Source organism: Anthonomus grandis, chromosome 3 (assembly GCF_022605725.1).
Source record: "Anthonomus grandis grandis chromosome 3, icAntGran1.3, whole genome shotgun sequence".
Lineage (NCBI taxonomy): Eukaryota > Metazoa > Arthropoda > Insecta > Coleoptera > Curculionidae > Anthonomus > Anthonomus grandis.
The window spans coordinates 36,004,656-36,025,155 of NC_065548.1; the positions used below are offsets into that span (position 1 = coordinate 36,004,656).

Below are 20,500 nucleotides of genomic sequence, written 5' to 3' on the forward strand. Positions count from 1 at the left end.
CTATCAGGCGTATTGTATGATTGGTTAGAAAGCTTCATTGAGCCGGGGATTTGAGACTGATTACGTTTGCTTCGAATAAAAGAGCAAAATTCACTCGGATCGGAGGTAATTTTGTTCTCAATACTATGGATGTACATTTTGTAGGCTTGTGCAGTTAGAGCTTTAATTGTCTTGCACAGAGATCTAAAAATCTCTAGATGATGATTAGACTTGGAAATCTTAAAATCACGAAATGCTCTTTCCTTTTTATATATATTACGAATTATGTCCCCCGAAAACCAGGGAGGGAAACGTCTTTTACGTTTTACCTTGAAGGGTACCGCTCTAGCGAAAGTGTTGTTCAGTATATCATAAAAAACATCACATGCAGAGTTGACGTCCTGCTGCACCATGACAGGCGACCAATCAGTATCTAGCAGCAGCTGATACAAAAACGGAAAGTTAGCCTTTCTAAAATTAAATTTTTTTATTTTAGCTTTATTAAGGGGTAGGTTATTGAGAGAGATAAGGCCTGCATGGAATTCAAATGACAGAGAAGGATGGTAGGTATCCTCCGGGACAAGAGATGCACCGCTGTTGCAAGGACAGAGATATTAAAACTTGCAAAGATTAAATCCAAACAGCGAAGATTGTTATTTACCACGTTATTGAATTACTTATAGTTTAGGAAATCAAAAAAATTACTTAGAAGTTGACGTTTACTATTATGAGATACCGAATGTTCAATATAAGTGGGGACATTAAAGTCTCCCAGGATAATCACATGTTCAGAATAGATTACATTAACCACGGAAAAGGCTTCGAGAAAGCGTTCTAATTGCACGGAGTCGATGGAAGGAGGAACGTACAATACAAAAATATACAGAATAAAATGATTAAATTTGACTCTCCATCCTACCAGGTCGATTTCCGGTATTTTTTGGCTGATCGCAGTGAGGTCGAGGGCTTCCGAGGAGAGGTGGTTCAGAATCCCCAGTAGAACACCACCACCCCTTGAAGCAGCAACAAGGTCAGTTCTTTTGTCAGAGCGGTACATTACGTATGAGTTGGGAAGGATTTCACCATCAAGTATATCATTTTGGAGCCAAGTTTCTGTGATGGAGATAATATCATAGCCAGAAGTAGACGCAGAACTAAAGAAGGTATTGGTCTTGGAGCGCAGGCCGCGGGTATTCTGGTAATAGCAAGAAACTAGATGTTTTAAGGAGTGGGAGGAGGGAGAGGTGGTTGCCCTTGGTTTTTTGCCGCTATTAAGGGAATACCATTGCTATACTTAATGAAGAGGTTATCCTTACCACGGTCCCTGTGCAGCCTTAGTTCTTTTTTGACTTTATTAAGGTGTTCCAACTGAGCTGGGGTAAGGTCAGACTCAATGTATATCTTTCTTCCTGAGAACTTACTTCTGTTCTTCAGTAGGAATCCGACATCCCCATGGTTCACCAGTGTGATCTTAACTGGTCTGCAGCCATTACAGTTGGGTTTTCCAAATCTAGACGCCTTGGATATAGGAATATTACGGCCACACACATCGTTAATAATAAGCTTTATTTCCAACAGGTTACATATACCCAGTTACAGGAAAATCAATTAAATATATAAATGTACGAATGCATGAATTGTAATAGATTAATGCAACTAAACTATAAAAGAACTATAAAAGAATTGCTATATAATAAAAAAAAAATGTAGTGAACTTGAGAAAATAAATAATAAAAAATCAACACTAAATTAGGATAAGAATCAAGAATTAATGTAAATCAAAAGAGCAAAAAAAAAATTAGTAAATAAATGTATTCAAGCTAAAAACTAAATAACTAAAAACTAAATAACCTAGCCTAGCCTCCCCCACCGACCATACGCAGGTGATTCAAGTGCCAAATCGTCATGGTGAATGTCACAAGAATCAGCAATATAATAATAAATATAATCAGTGTTAAAGTTTTGACACATAAAGTGAATAGGACTCTGGTACAGAATATTGGACCTGGCTGTGTCCAAGTTAAAAGCTGGACACTGTCTGGATCCTGGGCGTGGTATATGAAAGCAAATCCTTTGCAAAAGGGATGGGCAGTCAATTTTATGGTTAAATAAATTAAACAAGAATTTCACCGAATGCATTTCTCTCCTCTTCGCAAGTGACCGTTCAGTATATCTAGAGAGCAGCAGGTTATGGTCAAAACCCCTTGGAGGATAGACTCCATCATCCTTAAATGCCAAACATTTAAGGAATCGCCGTTGGACTGATTCTAATAGGTGAATGTGCTGGTTGTAAATGGGAGACCAAATGAGGGAGCAGTAGTCCAGCCTGGATCTAACAAATGCATAGTAGAGAGTTTTGGCAGTGGCAGTGTTCAAAAAAAGTTTGCAATTTCTAATAATAAAGCCTAGCATGCGAGTAGCTCTAGAAACAGTATCTTCGATGTGAGGGATAAAAGAAAATTTTTGGTCAAAGGTGACTCCAAGATCCTTGAAACAGGTAGACCTTGCCAGAGACTCTCTATTAACTGAGTAATTAAAGGCAATTGGACTTTTGATACAAAAGTAGCTGGCCACATTACACTTGGAAACATTAAGGTTAAGCCGGTTCAAAGTGCACCAATGGTGTACAGTATTGATGTTCTCTTGCAGTAGACCACAATCTGCTATAGAGTCAATCCTATGGAAAAGCTTTAGGTCATCAGCATATGCTAACCGAGAGCAATTGAGGGTGGAGATCAAGTCATTACCGAAAACGTTAAAGAGAAGGGGGCCCAAGTAAGAGCCCTGAGGAACTCCAGAGGTGGGTGAAAAACAAGCAGATCTAAAGCCTTCGACCACTACAAACTGAGAGCGGTCAACTAAATAGGAGTTAAGGAGCTTTATCAAGCGATCGGAGAATCCAAACTGGCGTTCAAGCTTATTTAATAGGATGAAGTGGTCAATCTGGTCAAAAGCCTTTTGAAAGTCTGTGTAGATAACATCGATTTGACTTCTATCATTAAGTGCTTCGCACACAAACTGAGAGAAGAATGCTAGGTTTGTAGTACATGAGCGGCCAGAAACAAAGCCATGTTGATCGTTGGCCAGCATGGACTTAACCTTGGGAAAAATTAATTTATAAAGAGCCAACTCGAATAACTTTGAGAAATTGCATAGAATGGATATAGGGCGGTAATTCTCTATTGTTCCAGCATCGCCCTTTTTAAAGATAGGGCAAACTTTAGCTTGCTTCCAGATATTGGGAAAAATACCTGTGTTAAGGATCAGATTAATTAACCTGTGTTAATGATCACAGAGGGTCAGTTAAGCAGAGTAGAGATTTCTGCTGTGAAAGTCGGATCTTCAGACGACTCGGACTTTAGGTTAAAAAGCATTCAATTGCAGGTACGTTTTTGCCTCTCCATAATTTCCTGCAACACAACATTACTAGCCTCGGCGTTTGATTGACTAAGTGGTGGTTGTTGAGACTTGCCATTGGAAGCCAATGGCATCTTAGATGAGGTAACCTCCACCTGTAATGCATCCAAGTTTGTCCTGACCCTTTCAAGTTCATCCAGTACAACAGGCAGTTTAGATATTTCAGTCTTCAGCACTCCAACATCGCTTTCAAGTACTTCTACACGATCGATCAGTCCCAGCAGCTGCTTGACGCTGCCTAAGCACTCTTTACAGTAGAAGGGCATAGATCTCTTGCTTAACACCACTGCCCTGATTTCAGTAGCACTTAAATCACTGCAGCTTTGACAGACCATGCTTCTACAATAGTCGCAAGGGTAACCAAAAACCTCCCCATTTCTTTTAGGTTCTAATAAAATAAAATGAGAAGGTCTAGTTATAGGAAGATCTTAATAAATTTGAGAAAGAATTCATTGTCTCACTTGGTGATATAAAATACTGGATGTTCCATTTAAATTAAGCAACTTAATGCCATGTAAAAACTGTAATAATTTAAATCTAATTTTTGAACGTCCTGTATAAAATAGTCACTTTTTTTCAAATGAAATGTAAAATTTTATAGTTTAGTGCTCCCTCAGTGCAAATATGTAGTATTTTGACAAAACACAAAATATTTCGAACACTTTAATTTTTAAGCTGGGTAAACCTTAATAAAACCTACCTTTATTTATGATGTAGAATCCAAAAATCAAATAATATACAAAGTGTTCTATTTAAAAAAAAAACCTAACTTTGATATGCTTTTTCACTTTGGAAACACCCTGTTTGTCATGAAAATAATTTTAAAAGCTAATAGCCTCTAATATTCCTCTTTTTTTTAACCTTTTATCTAGTTTAGCCAGAATATTGCGCTTCATATGTGGTGAATAATCCTGTATAGGCATGTATTTAACAATAAAAGAAGATCAAAATTATCTAGATGGTTATAATTTGCCTTATATTTTATAGGAAATAATCAAACCAAGTATATTCGGAGCAAAACGTTTATTATTTATTAGCTTAGCAGAGCGCTTTTGGCGTATGAGCCATCATCAGTACTGGAAACTGAAAGTGAGTTGAATGTGATTTTGATTTTTTTTGATATAGTGAAAATGATCTTAAAAAAGTGAAAATTAAAGATAGCGAGATAAAATATACTCACTTGTCAGTTACGCACACGAGTCTACAAGTACGTCCCATGAACAGTATGAACAGTCACACAAATCAAACTGTAACCTGTAAATACCACTTTTTGATGATGTATCAATTATATCCCTGGTATTAACCAAAATCGAACTTGGGAAATTTTGACTGGTGTTTAATGAAGGTATTGTTAATTTTCTTATTTAGATAAGAATTAATGAATGGTAAAGAAATAAATTTATTGTCTTTTTTTTAACATCTATAAATATTGTTACCTTGAAGACAAACTTAACAGCAATATTCTTATTTCCTGAATAACATTACTTAACCATTGCCTTGCTCAAGATTTTTTCCTTTTAATAGTAAGTTTTAAAGCCTTAAAGACATGCATAGCTGAACCCTTAAGTAAGCCCTTTTCTGAATTTGGTGAACATGTAAGATCGAGTAACCATAATTTTATCCCAATGTCTAATTCTAAAATTTTTCAACAAGTTACTTCTAAAAATTACAACCGACTGGATTTTCTAGAAGACATTTATATCACTAATAAGCTGAACAATAATCCCTCATGTTTAAATATACAAGTAAACCTCAATAGACCTTACATTCCGTTACACAGGAGACTGCACAATTAACAATTTTATAACTAACATCTTTTTACCCCTATAAATAAATTAGAACCTGTTTTCAGGTTTTTTACCCACACACAGATGAAGACTCACTGTTAAAGTCTAGTTTGTTGCACGATTTTGTTTTATCATCCAACTTTTGTGACAATTTTATGGTCAATGTTTCTAGACCGATTTGTTGCCACTATTTTCTACAGGTTTGACGCTGAATCTGAAGTTGACAGTAGGATGACAAACCTATTTTAACGTTCTGTTTCCCGCCTTTTAACACAATAAACATGGAAGGATACTAACATCTCCCTTTTTTAAATATTGTACGTCTTTCTACACTTAGCGTTGTGTTATTTGCAATCTTAAATGCTTTTAAATGTTGTGGTAATTTGTTACAATGTTGTTCCTACTACATGGAACCCCTGTGCTTAACTGATAAGCGAGTACATTTTATCTCATAAAACAAATGAAAAAAAACACATTTATTTAACTTACTTTCAGTTAGAACTGATGATGGCTCATTCGCCGAAAGCGCTCTGCTAACCTAATAATTATTTATTTATTTATTTATTTATTTATTTATTTACACCACTCCACAGAATAAATTCCAATTAATGAGTGGGAAAATTACAACAATAAATTACAAAACATAGGTATCTTAAGAAAATTAAAAAGAATACAATATTATCAATAATTACAAGCAAATGGTATTAAAAGAAATATAGACAAAGTAAATTAAAAGTAAAACATCTAGGAAAAGTGTACTCTTTTAATTTCCGACAAACTGCAATTAAAGATGTCACACTGATCCAGAACAGAGTCATGTATGTTACATGCTCTGCGCAGAGGAGAAAATTTACAAATGTTGGTTATAGGTCTTGATAGGTAAAAAGTTGATGTATTCCTTGCTGATATGCGAGGCACATGAAAATTTAGTTGCTGCAATAGATCTGGTGAATCAATAATATTATTTACCAACTTAAATAAAAATTGCAAATCAGCGGATTTTCGCCGATCCTCCAGCAAAGCAAACGAAAATCTTTCCAATAAACGCTGATGTGGGAAACCAATTTCTGGGTACACTCCGTCACTCTTGTACCAAAGATATTTGAGAAATTTTCGTTGAATATTTTCAAATTCATGAATATGATTTGTATAATATGGTGACCAAACTTGGGATGCATATTCCAATATTGATCTGACATAAGAAAAGTACAGGATTTTTAGACTAAGAACATTATTAAAATTTTGCGAGTTCCTGATGATATATCCCAACATTCTATAACTGCGCTTGACAATATCTAAAATATGCGGTTGAAAAGAGAAAGAGCTGTCAAAGATCACCCCTAAATCTCTAAATTCAGTTGATCTAGGCAGAATAACATCATCTATGGTATAGTTGTAAGTAATGAAGTTTTTCTTTAAGCCAAATGAGACAACATTACATTTAGCCGCATTAAGGGGTAGATTATTATTTTTACACCATGTATTCAAAAGACTTAAATTATTTTGTAGCTGCTCACAATCCAAAATAGAGTCAATTCTAATATATAGTTTTTTGTCATCTGCGTACAGCAGGCTATTAACATCAAGTTGGTCAGATATTGTATTAATGAATGAGTTGAAAAGAAGTGGTCCCAGAATTGAGCCCTGTGGGACTCCGGAAGTGGCAACTATCTGCACCGAACTACGACCAAAACATTCCACGTGTTGTGGTCGCTCGGTAAGATAGGACTGTAAAAGATTTGACAAAGAAGAAGAAAATCCATAATATAGGTCGAAATTATTAATGAGAATGTTGTGGTCTAGTCGGTCAAATGCTTTTGAAAAGTCTGTATAAATAACATCGACTTGAGAGTTTGCATTTATTGATTCGGTGATATTTTCTGTAAGAGAAATCAAATTTGTAGTGGTAGATCTACCTTTCATGAATCCATGTTGTCGAGTATTTATAAGACTCCCCATTTTAGGATATAAAGCAGAATGAAGTGCGCGCTCAAAACATCTGGAGAAGTTATTTATTATTGTGATAGGCCGGTAATTTTCAACCATGTTTTTGTCATTCTTTTTATGTATGGGAACAATTTTAGACGACTTCCAAAGATCAGGAAAACATTCTTGTTTAAGGGCCAAGTTAAAAAGAATTGTTAATGGTTTTGCAAAAACATGTCTACAGTCTGATAAAAGAAATGCGGGTATTTTGTCAGGTCCAACTATCGGTGTGGGTTTTATAGTTTTTAAAGCACTTAATACCTCGTTTTCAGTAAATCTAGTTATGGTTATGCACTCCGGGTACGGTGTCTGAATATTATTAGAGTTAAAGGCTTAAGGTGAACTAAAAGTCGTGTATGAGCTCCGAAAGAAAGCTGCAAATGCATCAGTAATACTCGGATCCGATAACAAAGTTCCTTGTTGATCAAACATATTTTGGGGCAGGGAGTTATTTTTTTGTGAACTCCGAATTAACTTCCAAAAGTTATTAGGCTGCGAGTTTAAATCATTCTCAAGTCTCGCACAGTATTGTTTGTATGACAGCTCAACATTTCTTTTTATTTTAGAACGCAATTCTCGAAAATTTATTAAATCTTGTTGAAAATGAAAGCGTCTAAATTTTATCCAAAATTTATGTTTTTGTTTTATGTCTCTTACTATTTCAAAAGAAAACCAGGACGGGTAGGTACGAGCTCTTTTTGCAGTTTTCGGAACATACATATCAAGACAAGAATAAATCTTCAGATAGAAAATGTTCATAGCAGTATTAACATTTTTAACTGCTTCCAAATCACTCCAATCAACTCTAAGAAAACTGTCATATAACAATCTGAGGTCAGCTTTTTTAAAGTTATAAAAAATATTATCTATTTTACAGTTATTAAACTTTTTGTCAGGGGTATAATTGAACCTTATAAATAACGAAGGATGGATAGCTTCCTCGTCAACCAAGAAGTCGTAGCATCGCTCCACAGTACAGAATTGAGGCTCTGATGTAATGACCACATCCAATAATTTACCTTGAGAATTTTTAATAAAATTTACCTGATTCCAGTCAAAAAAGTTTAAAGTATAAATAATCTGGTTTAATCTGTTGGATGATAATGAATTTTCCGAATAATTAATATACTCAGGTATATTAAAGTCTCCTAGCAAAATTATTTTTGAGTTGAAAAGATAGGTTAAAGAAGATAAGTATTCAAAAATATTTTCATATATATCAGCATTAAGTCCGGGTGGTATGTATATTAAAATAACATATACATAAGAGTGCTCAAATATAATTTTTATACCTATGATTTCAATAATATTTTTAAGGTTATAAGCAAGCGCCAAGTTTAACTTTACCACCGAAAATGACTGCTTTACTGCTAATGCCACCCCCCCGCCCCTCTTCTCGGACATCTCTGCATAGTTTCTATCGCAGCGGTAGACAGAGTACGCATTCGGAAAAAGTTCCGAGCTATAAATCCCATCATTCAGCCAAGTCTCGGCCAAAGCAATAACGTCAAAATTGCATGTTAAAAGAGAATTGTAAAGTACTTTTGTTTTCGAGCGAAGTCCTCTAACGTTTTGATAACAGATGCGAAGGTCATTGCAACGATCATGCTGCCGAGACTCGACTGAATGCGAGCCGCAGGAACCACGAGAGAGAGGGCAGGCGGTTTTACCTTGCAGGTTGGGGGAAACCAATAAAGTTGGTTGCTACAGAGTGGACCCAAAAATATCGGACTTGAATTTGCTATTAGATTGTTTGTATGCATAGCAAGCAGAATGGTCCCAAGCAGCGTGATTGATTTCAATATTCAATTTATATTTATTTTTTAAAGACTCGCAATTAGCACACTTATAATTTTTTTTATCTGCTGCTTTTAATGTGCACATTCTAACTTCATGTGCGCCTGCGCAAAGAGGACAAACGACGTTACCTTGGCAAAACTTCACTGAATGACCAAGAACATTGCATCTAAAACAGCGTGTTATTGACGTGGAGTCATAAATGTTGCAATTGTCAAGACCTACAACAATTCTTTTTTGATCAATTAGCTTTTTAAAAGTAAAAGTATCTAAACGTAAAGTAGCCTGAAATATAGTTTCATTTTTTTTTTGTAGGCCAGACCTTAAGTACACTCATCCTAGATGCACCACTAAACAACAATTTATTTTGAGACCGCAAATGAAATTCTAGTGCTTCGTTAGAGTAATCTTCTGATAAACCAACTATTCGTATCAACAGCATTGTCGACTGAAGTTCTCGAATCTCGTAGTCTTCCCTAAGTTTCTCATTGGCCAGATCCTTCATTTTTCCTGCGCTATTAGGTTCAACTGTGACAAGAACACCGCCATTTGCAATGTGTTTAACATGGTTGAAGGATAAACATAAATAAACATTTATAATAAACATTTTGCTGCGAATATACATATATGTGGGCTGATAATTTCGTCCTATCCCACAAGCAACAAAGCCACTTCCCTCTTTTATATTTTAGAAACTGACATGTATAGAGATAATTTCGAATCAATATTTTAGGACGCGACACCAATGAAACAGTAAAAATGCCTTAAATTAAGAATTAAAAATTTAGCCCTCTGCTTCTTAAAATATTTAATGCGGAACCAATAGAAGCGCCCTTGCCATTTCTGTCCGTAAGATAAAACTGTTTGTCTCGTTATATCTATGGTATAAGTACAGCAGATAAAAATTCTGATCTACCCAGATCAAGTAAAAATAAATTATCCCTAACCGAAACTATACTAAAGTTTTAGATTTTTCAACTAAAATCTCTCATATTTTCAACGTAAATAATTTCATTATTAGTAAATCATTTTGACAGTAAATAATTATAAATATTCAGAAATTAATAATTTAAAAACTCTTACCTTTGCACCCGCCGCAGTCTCCAAGGCGGTAGCATATGTAGTATCTTTGCACTTAAATAATTTACAAACCACCCCTTTTACACCAGACTTATTAAAATTAGGTTCTGGATCTCTATATTTGAATGAAGTATATGGCTTCGAAGCTTCAAAATTATCAACCCTATCCCTCATACTTCTTGTTGCTTGTTGTATTGTTCGGCGCATATTCTGAAGCTCCGACATTCGGTCTTCGGAAAAATTTAGTCGTTTCATAGAATTCTGTAAAATGTATATCAAGGTAAAATTAAAAAGTCAAGTGTCTTTTTTTCGCTTTTATTACCTCTAGTTGCACCACGTCAGCTTCCATTTTTTTAAGTTTCTTTTGATCAGTGTCATAATCTGTTGAACTAGCACCAGCTTCTCTTTCCTTTGATTTTAATTGTTTCTCAAGGAAAGCAAGTTGCATAGAAGCCTGTTGATTTTCAGTGTTTGCTCTAAAATGTTATTTATTCATAAATTATTATTATTAGACTATTATCTAAGCTCTCTATTTTGGACTAACTCTCCATCCTTAGCAGATGCATTCATAGAAACGGTAATGATTAAGCATTTAATATTCGATTAAAAAAATGTTCACCGACTGTTTTGACATAATCGTAGATAAATTTAACATGTTAAATATCCCTACTTTTCTAAAGCAAATAACTGTACCATCATAGCAATAAATAACTACTGCCTTTACAATATACATGATATTGTAAAGGTACTCTTAAATTCACCGACCATTTATGTATAAAAATTGGTTTCAAACAAATGAAGGCGTTGGTTGCGCGATTCAAGCAGTTCTTAAGTTGGGCAAAACGGGTGTAATCTAACCTTTAACATTTTTAATTGCATACTTGTGAGATGACTTAAAGTTTGCTTTATTGTAACATTAGAATGGAAATTGATAGTGTGTAATATCGAAAATATCAATTTTTGCTTATGTTCATTCCACTATAAAATTATTTTATTATTGCATATAATTTAAGACTTGCAAGAGTGACAAAAATGCAAAACACTGTTACTACATTTTACAAACATCTCAATACTAAAGTCGAAATTATACCCATTTGTAAAGACGTCATTTGTGTTTATCTTTGTTTAGCCTATTCCAAACAGCGGCGACAACAAACTTTTGAAAAAAATTGGTGTCTGATGATTATTTATCTTTTATATACTAGGTTATGTGAAATTTCCGTCACTGTCAATCAAAAATATTGGTTTGTCAACTTGTTCTTGAAAGTTATTTCGAAAAGTGTTAGATAATGCCTAAAAAAAGATATAATAGGTATAACGAAGAATCGCAGCTGATGATTTTAAATATATTGACTTTTTTTGGACTGGAAAAGGAACAAGTCCGAAACGGAATTGCACTTCAAATTGAGAATGTGATACAGCGAGCCGCAGATGCAACAATATTGAGCACAACAACGATCGCAAATATAAAGAAGAATGGGATAAAATCAGATCAGGATTACGCAGCCCGTATATCTTCCAAGCAAAAGACAGCAAAAACCAAAATTACAACATATTTGAAACATAGAATTCGGGACACAATTTATTCTATGTACGCCAGAAAAGAATATGTAATATTGGCAACAATAAGAGAAAAGTTCAGGGAAGAAATTGAATATTTTGAGTTTGCCATTGACTCCTTAAGAAGATGGATCAATAGTATAGACTTCAAGTGGAAAAAATCAAATAACAGAAAATATTTGATGGACTTGCCAAATATTGTTCATAAAAGGATCAATTTTTAAGTATATCAAAAATAGAAATGTAGGTCCGGAAGATTTTACTCCAGTTTTCATTGACGAGACGTAGATTTTTAGCAAGGGATCATTTCATAGTAGCTGGCAAGATGACACCAAGCACACGGATTCAAGGAAAAACAGTCAAGGTAAAAATTATCTGGTTATCTTTTTAGATTTTTTTTTTAATAAAAACTATTGCTCTTGTAAGGGCCCTCTAACTTCATAATTTCATATGTTTCATAGTTTCATATAATTTCTCTCTAAGACAATATAAGGGAATTTAACTCCATGCACTACTCGTATGTGCATGGAACATTACTTATTAATTATATTAAATTTATGTTCTGGAAGAATGATTTCTAAAAGAAGAGAATTGAATTATCTTTTATTTTTAAGGTCATCGTTATATCATGGTCCACGCCGGAACCAAAGATGGCTTCATCAAGGGTGCAAATGTAATATTCAAGAGTGGATTAAAGAGGGGAGATTATCATGACAATATGAACAGGAAAAACTTCGAAAACTGGTTTAAAACTCAGCTGGTTCCATATCTTCCCCCAAAGTCATTTATAATCATGGACAATGCAAGTTACCATTCTGGTTTATTAGAAGAAATCCCGAGAAAATCTTGGACAAAGCAGAGACTGACCGAATGGTTGAAGAAAAAGAATATTGGCTTTCCAGAAAAAGCCATGAAAGATAAAATATGTAGTATTGCACGCAGAAACTGCCCTAGTGAAAAAAAGTACTTCCTTGATGAATATGTTAAACCTTTAGGACACAAAACTTTGCGACTGCCACCATATCATTGCCAGTTTAATGAAATTGATATAGTATGGTCGGAATGTAAACGAAAATATGATCAATATATTTCCAATTTTAAGGGGTCACCTTCAGAAGTTCTGACTACATGGGAAAGGGTAATAAACAAAATTTCTATAGATCATTGGCAAAAATATGTTTTTCATACAGAAAAGGTTATTGAAAAGGCTTGGGAGGCAATACAAGTGTGTGATGCCTATGACATTCTGCCACTTGTGATTACGACTGACGAAGACGACGATGACGAAGACAATATCTCTGATTTCAGTTCTGACTCTGATAATACTGACGAGATTGATTAAGCTTTTTTTGTTCTAGCTAATTTTATTTTATGATCGTCGTTTAAGTATTCAATCATATCGTTGCAATTTCATTAACTTGGTAATGCCATATGGCGTGTTTTTTTTGAGTTTGTATGTTTTATTTTTTGGAATGTTATTTTCATTGCTATGACATTCTGCCACTTGTGATTACGACTGACGAAGACGACGATGACGAAGACAATATCTCTGATTTCAGTTCTGACTCTGATAATACTGACGAGATTGATTAAGCTTTTTTTGTTCTAGCTAATTTTATTTTATGATCGTCGTTTAAGTATTCAATCATATCGTTGCAATTTCATTAACTTGGTAATGCCATATGGCGTGTTTTTTTTGAGTTTGTATGTTTTATTTTTTGGAATGTTATTTTCATTTTAATGTGTTAACATATTCCTTCAAGCAGCATTTTTTTTCATGAACAAGTAAATTAAATTGTCAGTATGTAAATTTTTCCCAGTGAGTTAAAATAATTTTATACCATTATTCACAATTTTTGTAAGCTCGGTTTTGTTACGTCTACTGCTCGTGACGAATTCTACTTTTCAAATATGTTGTAGATTTGGTTTTTGCAGTCTTTTGCTTGGAAAATATATGAACAGCGTAATCCTGATCTGATTTTATCCTATTCTTCTTTATATTTGCGATCGTTGTTGTGCTCAATTTTGTTGCATCTGCGGCTCGCTCTATCACATTCTCAATTTGAAGTGCAATTCCGTTTCGGACTTGTTGTTTATGTCCCATTATTTATGATTAATTATAATAATATTTGTTAATTGTTAAGTTTGTTAATAATACAATAAATACTACAAGATTTTTTAAATTTTTTGGGAATGAAAGTATATACACGAATATAAAAGTATAATAATATGCTGCTAAAATAAATCATTTGTTAATTTCTGAACATATAAAAATACATAGCAGACTATTAATTTTTGAAGGCGATGGTAAAGTGTCTAACCTAATATTGATTGGCAAAACTATCTACGCCATACGTTTTTTCTCACCTGGATGACGTAACTACAAATGGGAATAATTTCGACTTTACTTAGTTCTGTTCTAACATTATATTATAGTTTTAAGTTTACCAAATTTGTTACAATGAAATATTTCGGAAAATTATATTTATTTTAGAATCAAATCAATTACAAATAATTGACACATTCGACATCCATGTCTGCGTTTTTACTTAACTATAATCAAACTCTGTACTGACTTTGAAATCAAACTTTCACAAGCAAAGAAATTAAGTCAATTGAGTTTCAAAAGACTAATTATTTTTAAGTTAAACAATCACGAAACAGCTCAATTATTTTACTGTCGGATAACCTGTACCTTTTAAAGATAATAACAAGATCAGCAGATGCTTTGCACAGAGCTTCCTAGCTCTGATTTTCTAGTTTATAACTTTGGGCTTTTGTGATAATGCTCACTTCCGATAGCACATCTCCTTCAGTCAATAGAGACCACAAGTGATTTTTATTAATACATATTACAACCTGACAAGAATTTTAATTATGTTCATACCTGAACTATCGAAGGCCTCTTTGGTTTATGGGAATCCCAGGCGTAAAAGTTTAGCCAGCAACTTATACTTGGCACTTTTTTAGGTAATATTGCATATGCAGTGCTTTTATTTATTTCCTAACTTTTTTAATCTGTTTCAACTGTATATGACAAGAGTGCATTAGCTTGACAAATTATTGTTTAGAATACCAGCATTTAAATTATAAATATAAATAATAATAAAGTGCCCTGACATGAATTAAATTAACTGTGAGTCTACTACAAGTTAAATACTTTCAATTCAACTTCAATTTCAAATCAGAGTAAACACATTTCTTTCTTCTGCACTTTAACTTGAGTCACTAAAAAACGTCGACAAACATATTGTGCAATTTTTAAAATCAAATCTGGCAAAAATCTTCAGGCAATTATATTTTCTTTGGAAGAAAATTTAATTGGACAAATTTATTTAGATCTCCTCGAAAATACAATATATCCTTTAACTGTCCAATCTTTGGAAAATCAAGATAAAAATGGTGTTGGGATACAAAACGATAATTTGTATTTCCAAGAAAATGGAGCTCTCCCACACTACGCTTTGACAGTTTGAAAGTGACTTAATGAACAGTTTTCAGGGATGTGGATTGACAGGCGTTGTGCCGTTGAATGACCGGCACGGTCGCCAGACTTATCACCACTAGATTTTTTTATTTGGGGGTATTTAAAAAGCAAATAAGTTTATAAAACTCCACCTGAAAATATTATTGCGAATTAATCGTGCATGCAGTTATTAGCGGACAAACACTTGCTTCAATAAGTTCATGAGGTGTTTCAAAACAGATTTTATTATTGTCTCGTGAATAACGTACCACATTTTAAGCACTTAATAAAATAAACTATGAACTGATTAAATTGTTTATTTTTTTAAAACATATTTCGTACTGACCTTGAAAGTTCTTCTTTCGCGTTCATTAATTGTTCTGCTAATGTTTCCGCTTCACCTTGATCGTTGACTTCCATACCCGCACATAAAGCTTCATATTTTTTTTCGGCCAAAGCGAATGCATCCGTGTCCCTTTTATCATTTTCTTTTAGGCTCTCAAATAAAGATTTTACTTTATTTAACTCGGTTTCTTTGGCTTTTAGAGTTTTTTCCTCGTTAGTAAGATTTCGTTCTAATTGCTTTTTCTTCTTATCCTCCGAAGCAATGCTGTCATGTACGGATTTTACAGCAGCAATAACTTTGGCTTCTTCTTTTACACGTTGTTTTAAACGAGCTTCTATTTCTTGCAGTTCTACAGAGCTTTGCTTAAATAAAATAATATTACAATTTAGGCAAAATAGATTAAATACATAAAATATTATTTTATTATTAATCTATATTCAATAATATCTACATTACTTTCAATGTTTTAAAAAATATTAAAATTTATCAGCATTTCAGTAAATACTAATTAACAATTATTTAATCACATAGATGTTAGCTTACATCATCCCGAATCGCCTTAACAACCTGGACTGTCGCGATGTTCTCGTTTCTTATATAAACAAAGTCCTTGTCTTCCATATGACCTCCAAACTCCAGAATATGCTAAGTTTGCATTTTCACATAAGCGAGTTCAGTTTTAAGATTGAATTGTAAGCCCCTACGTTGTTTTGATGTAATAAAAAGTGTTTTTGAAGTAATTGATAATTTATTGAAATTAAAAAGACTAGTTAATTGTTCTATCATTAGAAGTGGGATTTGCGTGATCCAATCGCCAAAGAAAGGACCTAAACGTTACTTTTAGCGCGTGAACAAAAAAAATGGCTGACGACGGTGAAAAACACGAACGTGCAGTCCGGTCGTTAAAAGTAACGTAAAAGGAACCTTAAAAGTAAATCAAAGACAGAACCAAATTGAATTGAAAATGACGTAGGAGCCAATAACATGATGTTATTATTCTAAATGCAGCAAAAAAGTAATAACAGTTTCCAGAAACAGATGTTATGAATGTAGCTTCGGCGCAGTTCCGCTTAGCAAGTTTTGACCATGACGATACACCATTTACTATGGTCGAGTGGATGGATGACGTAAGCCGAATTCAACAGGAGCTTGGAATATCAGATAAATTAACTGTCTAAAAATTAATAGCTGGCCATGCTTTGCGAGGTCGCACAGCACGTTTTTATTAACACTGGAAACCTATTACTCGAGATTGGCAGTCTTTTAGACGAGACTTGAATGCTTGAGGCTATCCGTATTCGAGTCTGTCTGAAGATTACCAAATCAAAATTCGAATCGCTGGTAGAATACAGTAACGCAAAACTGTCGTCTATCACGTCGATGTTAAGCCAAATTTGATAACTTTAATAAAAGGAACAGGTAAAAGAAGAACAGTAAATGTACTTAAGCATAACCATGGCCGACTTAGTAAAAACATCCGGAATTAAGCAAATCTGGGAGAAGTATATTGAGTAACTGTTGATGATATCAGAACAATGCCACCCAATATTGATAAACTAGATTCTTTCCCAATCTTAGAAACAAAAGTGCAGGCAGCCTTGAAAACTGCTAAAGATCAAAAGAAAGAACCTAAAGTGGCTTATAAAAAAGTTTAAGTTGATCTATGATACGGGCGTCAATGGCTGAAATCTTAATTTGTTACCCTCCCCAAAAAGCTAATGAGAATTGAAGCAAATTTCGAACAATAAGCTTAATGACCACCTACTAAAGATATTCCTGAAAATAATTCATAGTAGAATATTTAAACTATATGAGGAAGATATATCTAAGACCCAATTTGGTTGCCCACGTGCTGGAGGGACTAGAAGAACTCTATTTGCCAGTGATTGGCACTATTATTCAGATGTTGTTCCAGCGATATAGAATATAAGCTAGAATATTTTGGTAAATAATGTGTAATAAGAGCCGATATGTTCTTTTGCAGAACTCCCAAGGTATGGTCAAGGAGTGGTCAGAAGGAGAATATCATGGTTGAATAAAAATTTAAGAAAGTGGTTCAACCAATCAACCTTTCAACCTTTCTGAGCTTCTGTTAGCGAAATTCAAATAGCCAACATCCGAAACAGATAAGCACTCTTAGAAGAAGAAAAAGAATTAACACAACTATTTCTTACTGAAAATGGAACTTTTTATGAAAAAATCTACTTTCAGCAAGATGGTCCGCCTCCTTATTATGCTGCTAATGTACGATAAGTACTTAATAATTTTTTTCGCAATAGACGGAGAGGGACAACCTGACCTTACTCCCATTCGATTTTTACCATTGGGGTTACCTTAAAAGTAAAGTCTATGCTACAAGACCCAGAAATATTGAAGAACTAAAAAAGAATCAGAAACGAAAATGTTTTAAGGCATAGGTATAGGAATTTTATTTTTGTCAATTTTTACCTGATTTAGCCAGGCCTTTTACGTAAACTATTAGCGTAAGCAGCGGTACTAATTTAATATAATAACCTAAAAATAACAGACTTACAGATTCTACATCACAGAGAATTCAATTCTTAAAAAAAAAATTATTTTGAGAATGGCAGAAGCATTATTGTCACTCAGCAACAATGGCGTCGATTCTTCAACAGCATCGAACAAATATCCAATAATCAAAATTTGAGTTATTGAGATATAGAAAATTCAAAAATAATTCCAACCAATTCACATTTCATTGTTGTGAGTTGCTGGTATATAATAATAAATTTCACACTACTTCTATTCTGGACGAATTTCCTGAGAGTTATGTAAAAATTGTGGTAAACGCTAAGCAAATTAACTGGGATCGATAACATCTTTATTCTCCAAATAGAGTAATTGGAGATTTACTCTATAGCTATGAGGATTGGAAAAGTTTAATTCACCTGGTCACCAAAATTAACAATGTTAGTGTATAACATCTACTGACGCTTAGCAAGGAAGATAAATATTGTAGATCTGCCATGAAGGCGATGATGGTAGAGATAAGTAGTGTAATGAAAATTGGGTCTATCTTTTTTATGTTTGTACTATGTTTGTATTATGTTTGTATATTGTTCCTCTATTTTGTAATTAACTTAGTTTTTTACGTTAAAAACTACTTACGTAGTAAAGGGTCTAGTTTTTGATAGTTTATACTTTTTGGAGGCCAGTTATTTACATTATTTAATTATAAATCCTTCTAAATTAAGCATTTCAGATTTTGTAAACTTGCTTACTTAAACTGTAATTAATTTTAAATTTATTATTTGCCATCAGCAAAAACAAAATACGAATTTCAAAGAAAGAATTCGAAGTCTTTTCTTGAAGTACCCTTACAATATTCTTCTTAACAAAAATACTAAGTTAGCAAAAAATAACTTACAGATTGATTATTAGTGGTTGACTCTTCAATTTCATCATCCAGTTTTTGGATAGCGTCTTTGTTTTGTTTAATTGTGTCTTCAATATTCCTGATTTTGTCCTCGCCTTTTTTTAATGCTTGTTCTACTCTAACCAAATCCCGCTTCGCTTCATAATACTGGAACACTTGAAAAATATTCATTAGGTGCTCCAGTTCCCTTTCTAGCCTAACAAACTCCAGGTATTGTTCCCTTTCTGCTTTGAGTTTTTCTAGTTTAGGAGATAATTCCTCTATTACAACCTGAATAACAAAAAATATTTAGGAGATATAAGCCAGTTAAGAAGAAATCAAATTATTTTTTACAAGATCTATAGTAAGCATAGTTTAATAAATTCCCAAAACAATAAAAACAATTAATGACAAAAGTAATAAAAACGAGGATAATGGAACACAAAAGAGGCGTTAGACTTGAAATATTTTTGCCGTCAAAAAACAAAACAGCTCAACAAACAAAAACAAGAAAACAAAAACAAACTACACCAATGTTCATCATCAGTGTTCTACTTTACACTGACAAACTAAAAGCCTTGATGTGTTCTGTTGTAAGTACGTTTTGAATGTTCCCATTTAATCTTAACTTAAATTAAAATTTATTAACTTCTATTGTTCATTGTTCAAGTTCCTGTTTGGCTAGCAATTCCTGTCTAACCGTATTTATATATTCCTTAATTTATTAAAATGAATAGTAATTTCAAATGCTGTCAAAAAAAGGAGTTTTCAAATTATTGCTGCATCTTTTGTATGTCTATATTCCACCCAAGTTGTTTGGATAGAAATTCTGATGCCATAAAAATGGGAGGCTACAAAATTTTATGCTCAGAAAAATGTCAAATAAATTTTAATGAAAATGAGAATGAAAAGAGCAGAAATGTCTTACGAGCAGAAGATTCATGAATTATTGATTGAACTAAAAGAAAAGGATAGGCATATAGAAAGAATGAGAAGAAACAGTTTGGTGTTTGAAGATGAAGTGTCAGAGGCCGAAAAGAAGTTTTCTTCCTCCCTAGATAATCTACACAAACTTAATGATGAGCTTAAAATTGAATTAACAAATTTAAAAACTAAAGAATGTGAGTTACTGTCACTATTAAAAGTATGTGAAGAGGAAAAAATAAATTTCAATATAGAAATCAATGAGTTAAATACCTTAAATAAAAATTTAATTGTAACAATAAAAACATTAGAAAATGAATCTGCAACCTATAAGACGCAAATAAATATGTTACAAATGGAAGTTAATGATTTAACCAAGATGAATAAGAATATGATCCAGTCGATAAAGGTGTTGGAAGTTGAAAAAGATACTTGCTATTCCGATATTTGTGCATTAAAGGAACAGCAAAACATATCTAAATTCGTTAATATAAATTATCCAACACAGTTGCCATGTAAGCCAAATTCACCCGTTGATAATCGACCTAGGCTTCTTTTTGTGGGTGGAAATTGTAGTAGAGTGTTCCTGAAGAAATTGCGTCTGAAGTTTGAAGCTAACTACAAAGCCCAGTGTTTCCTGAAGCCAGGAAGTACAAACAATGAACTGATTTATACTGCATCATCTATGGTTAAGGAATTTACAGAAAATGATATGTTGATTTTAATGGTAAATGGTATTTGCTCATCATTCGATATTTTAAAAAAATTTATACATTTACACA

The 20,500-nt window shown here is 33.4% G+C and overlaps 1 protein-coding gene across 1 annotated transcript in view; it reads right to left on the reverse strand.

Moving 5' to 3' along the window:
- The window catches only part of LOC126734464 (structural maintenance of chromosomes protein 2), a 105,996-nt gene that overhangs the window by 74,658 nt on the left and 10,838 nt on the right, over positions 1 to 20,500 (reverse strand). Inside the window, exons 4-7 of the mRNA XM_050438107.1 lie at positions 18,807 to 19,085; positions 15,419 to 15,780; positions 10,369 to 10,522; positions 10,050 to 10,307 (exon numbers count right to left, since the gene is read on the reverse strand). Of these exons, the coding sequence (XP_050294064.1) occupies positions 10,050 to 10,307; positions 10,369 to 10,522; positions 15,419 to 15,780; positions 18,807 to 19,085 (1,053 nt within the window). The remainder of the gene's footprint in view (positions 1 to 10,049; positions 10,308 to 10,368; positions 10,523 to 15,418; positions 15,781 to 18,806; positions 19,086 to 20,500) is intronic.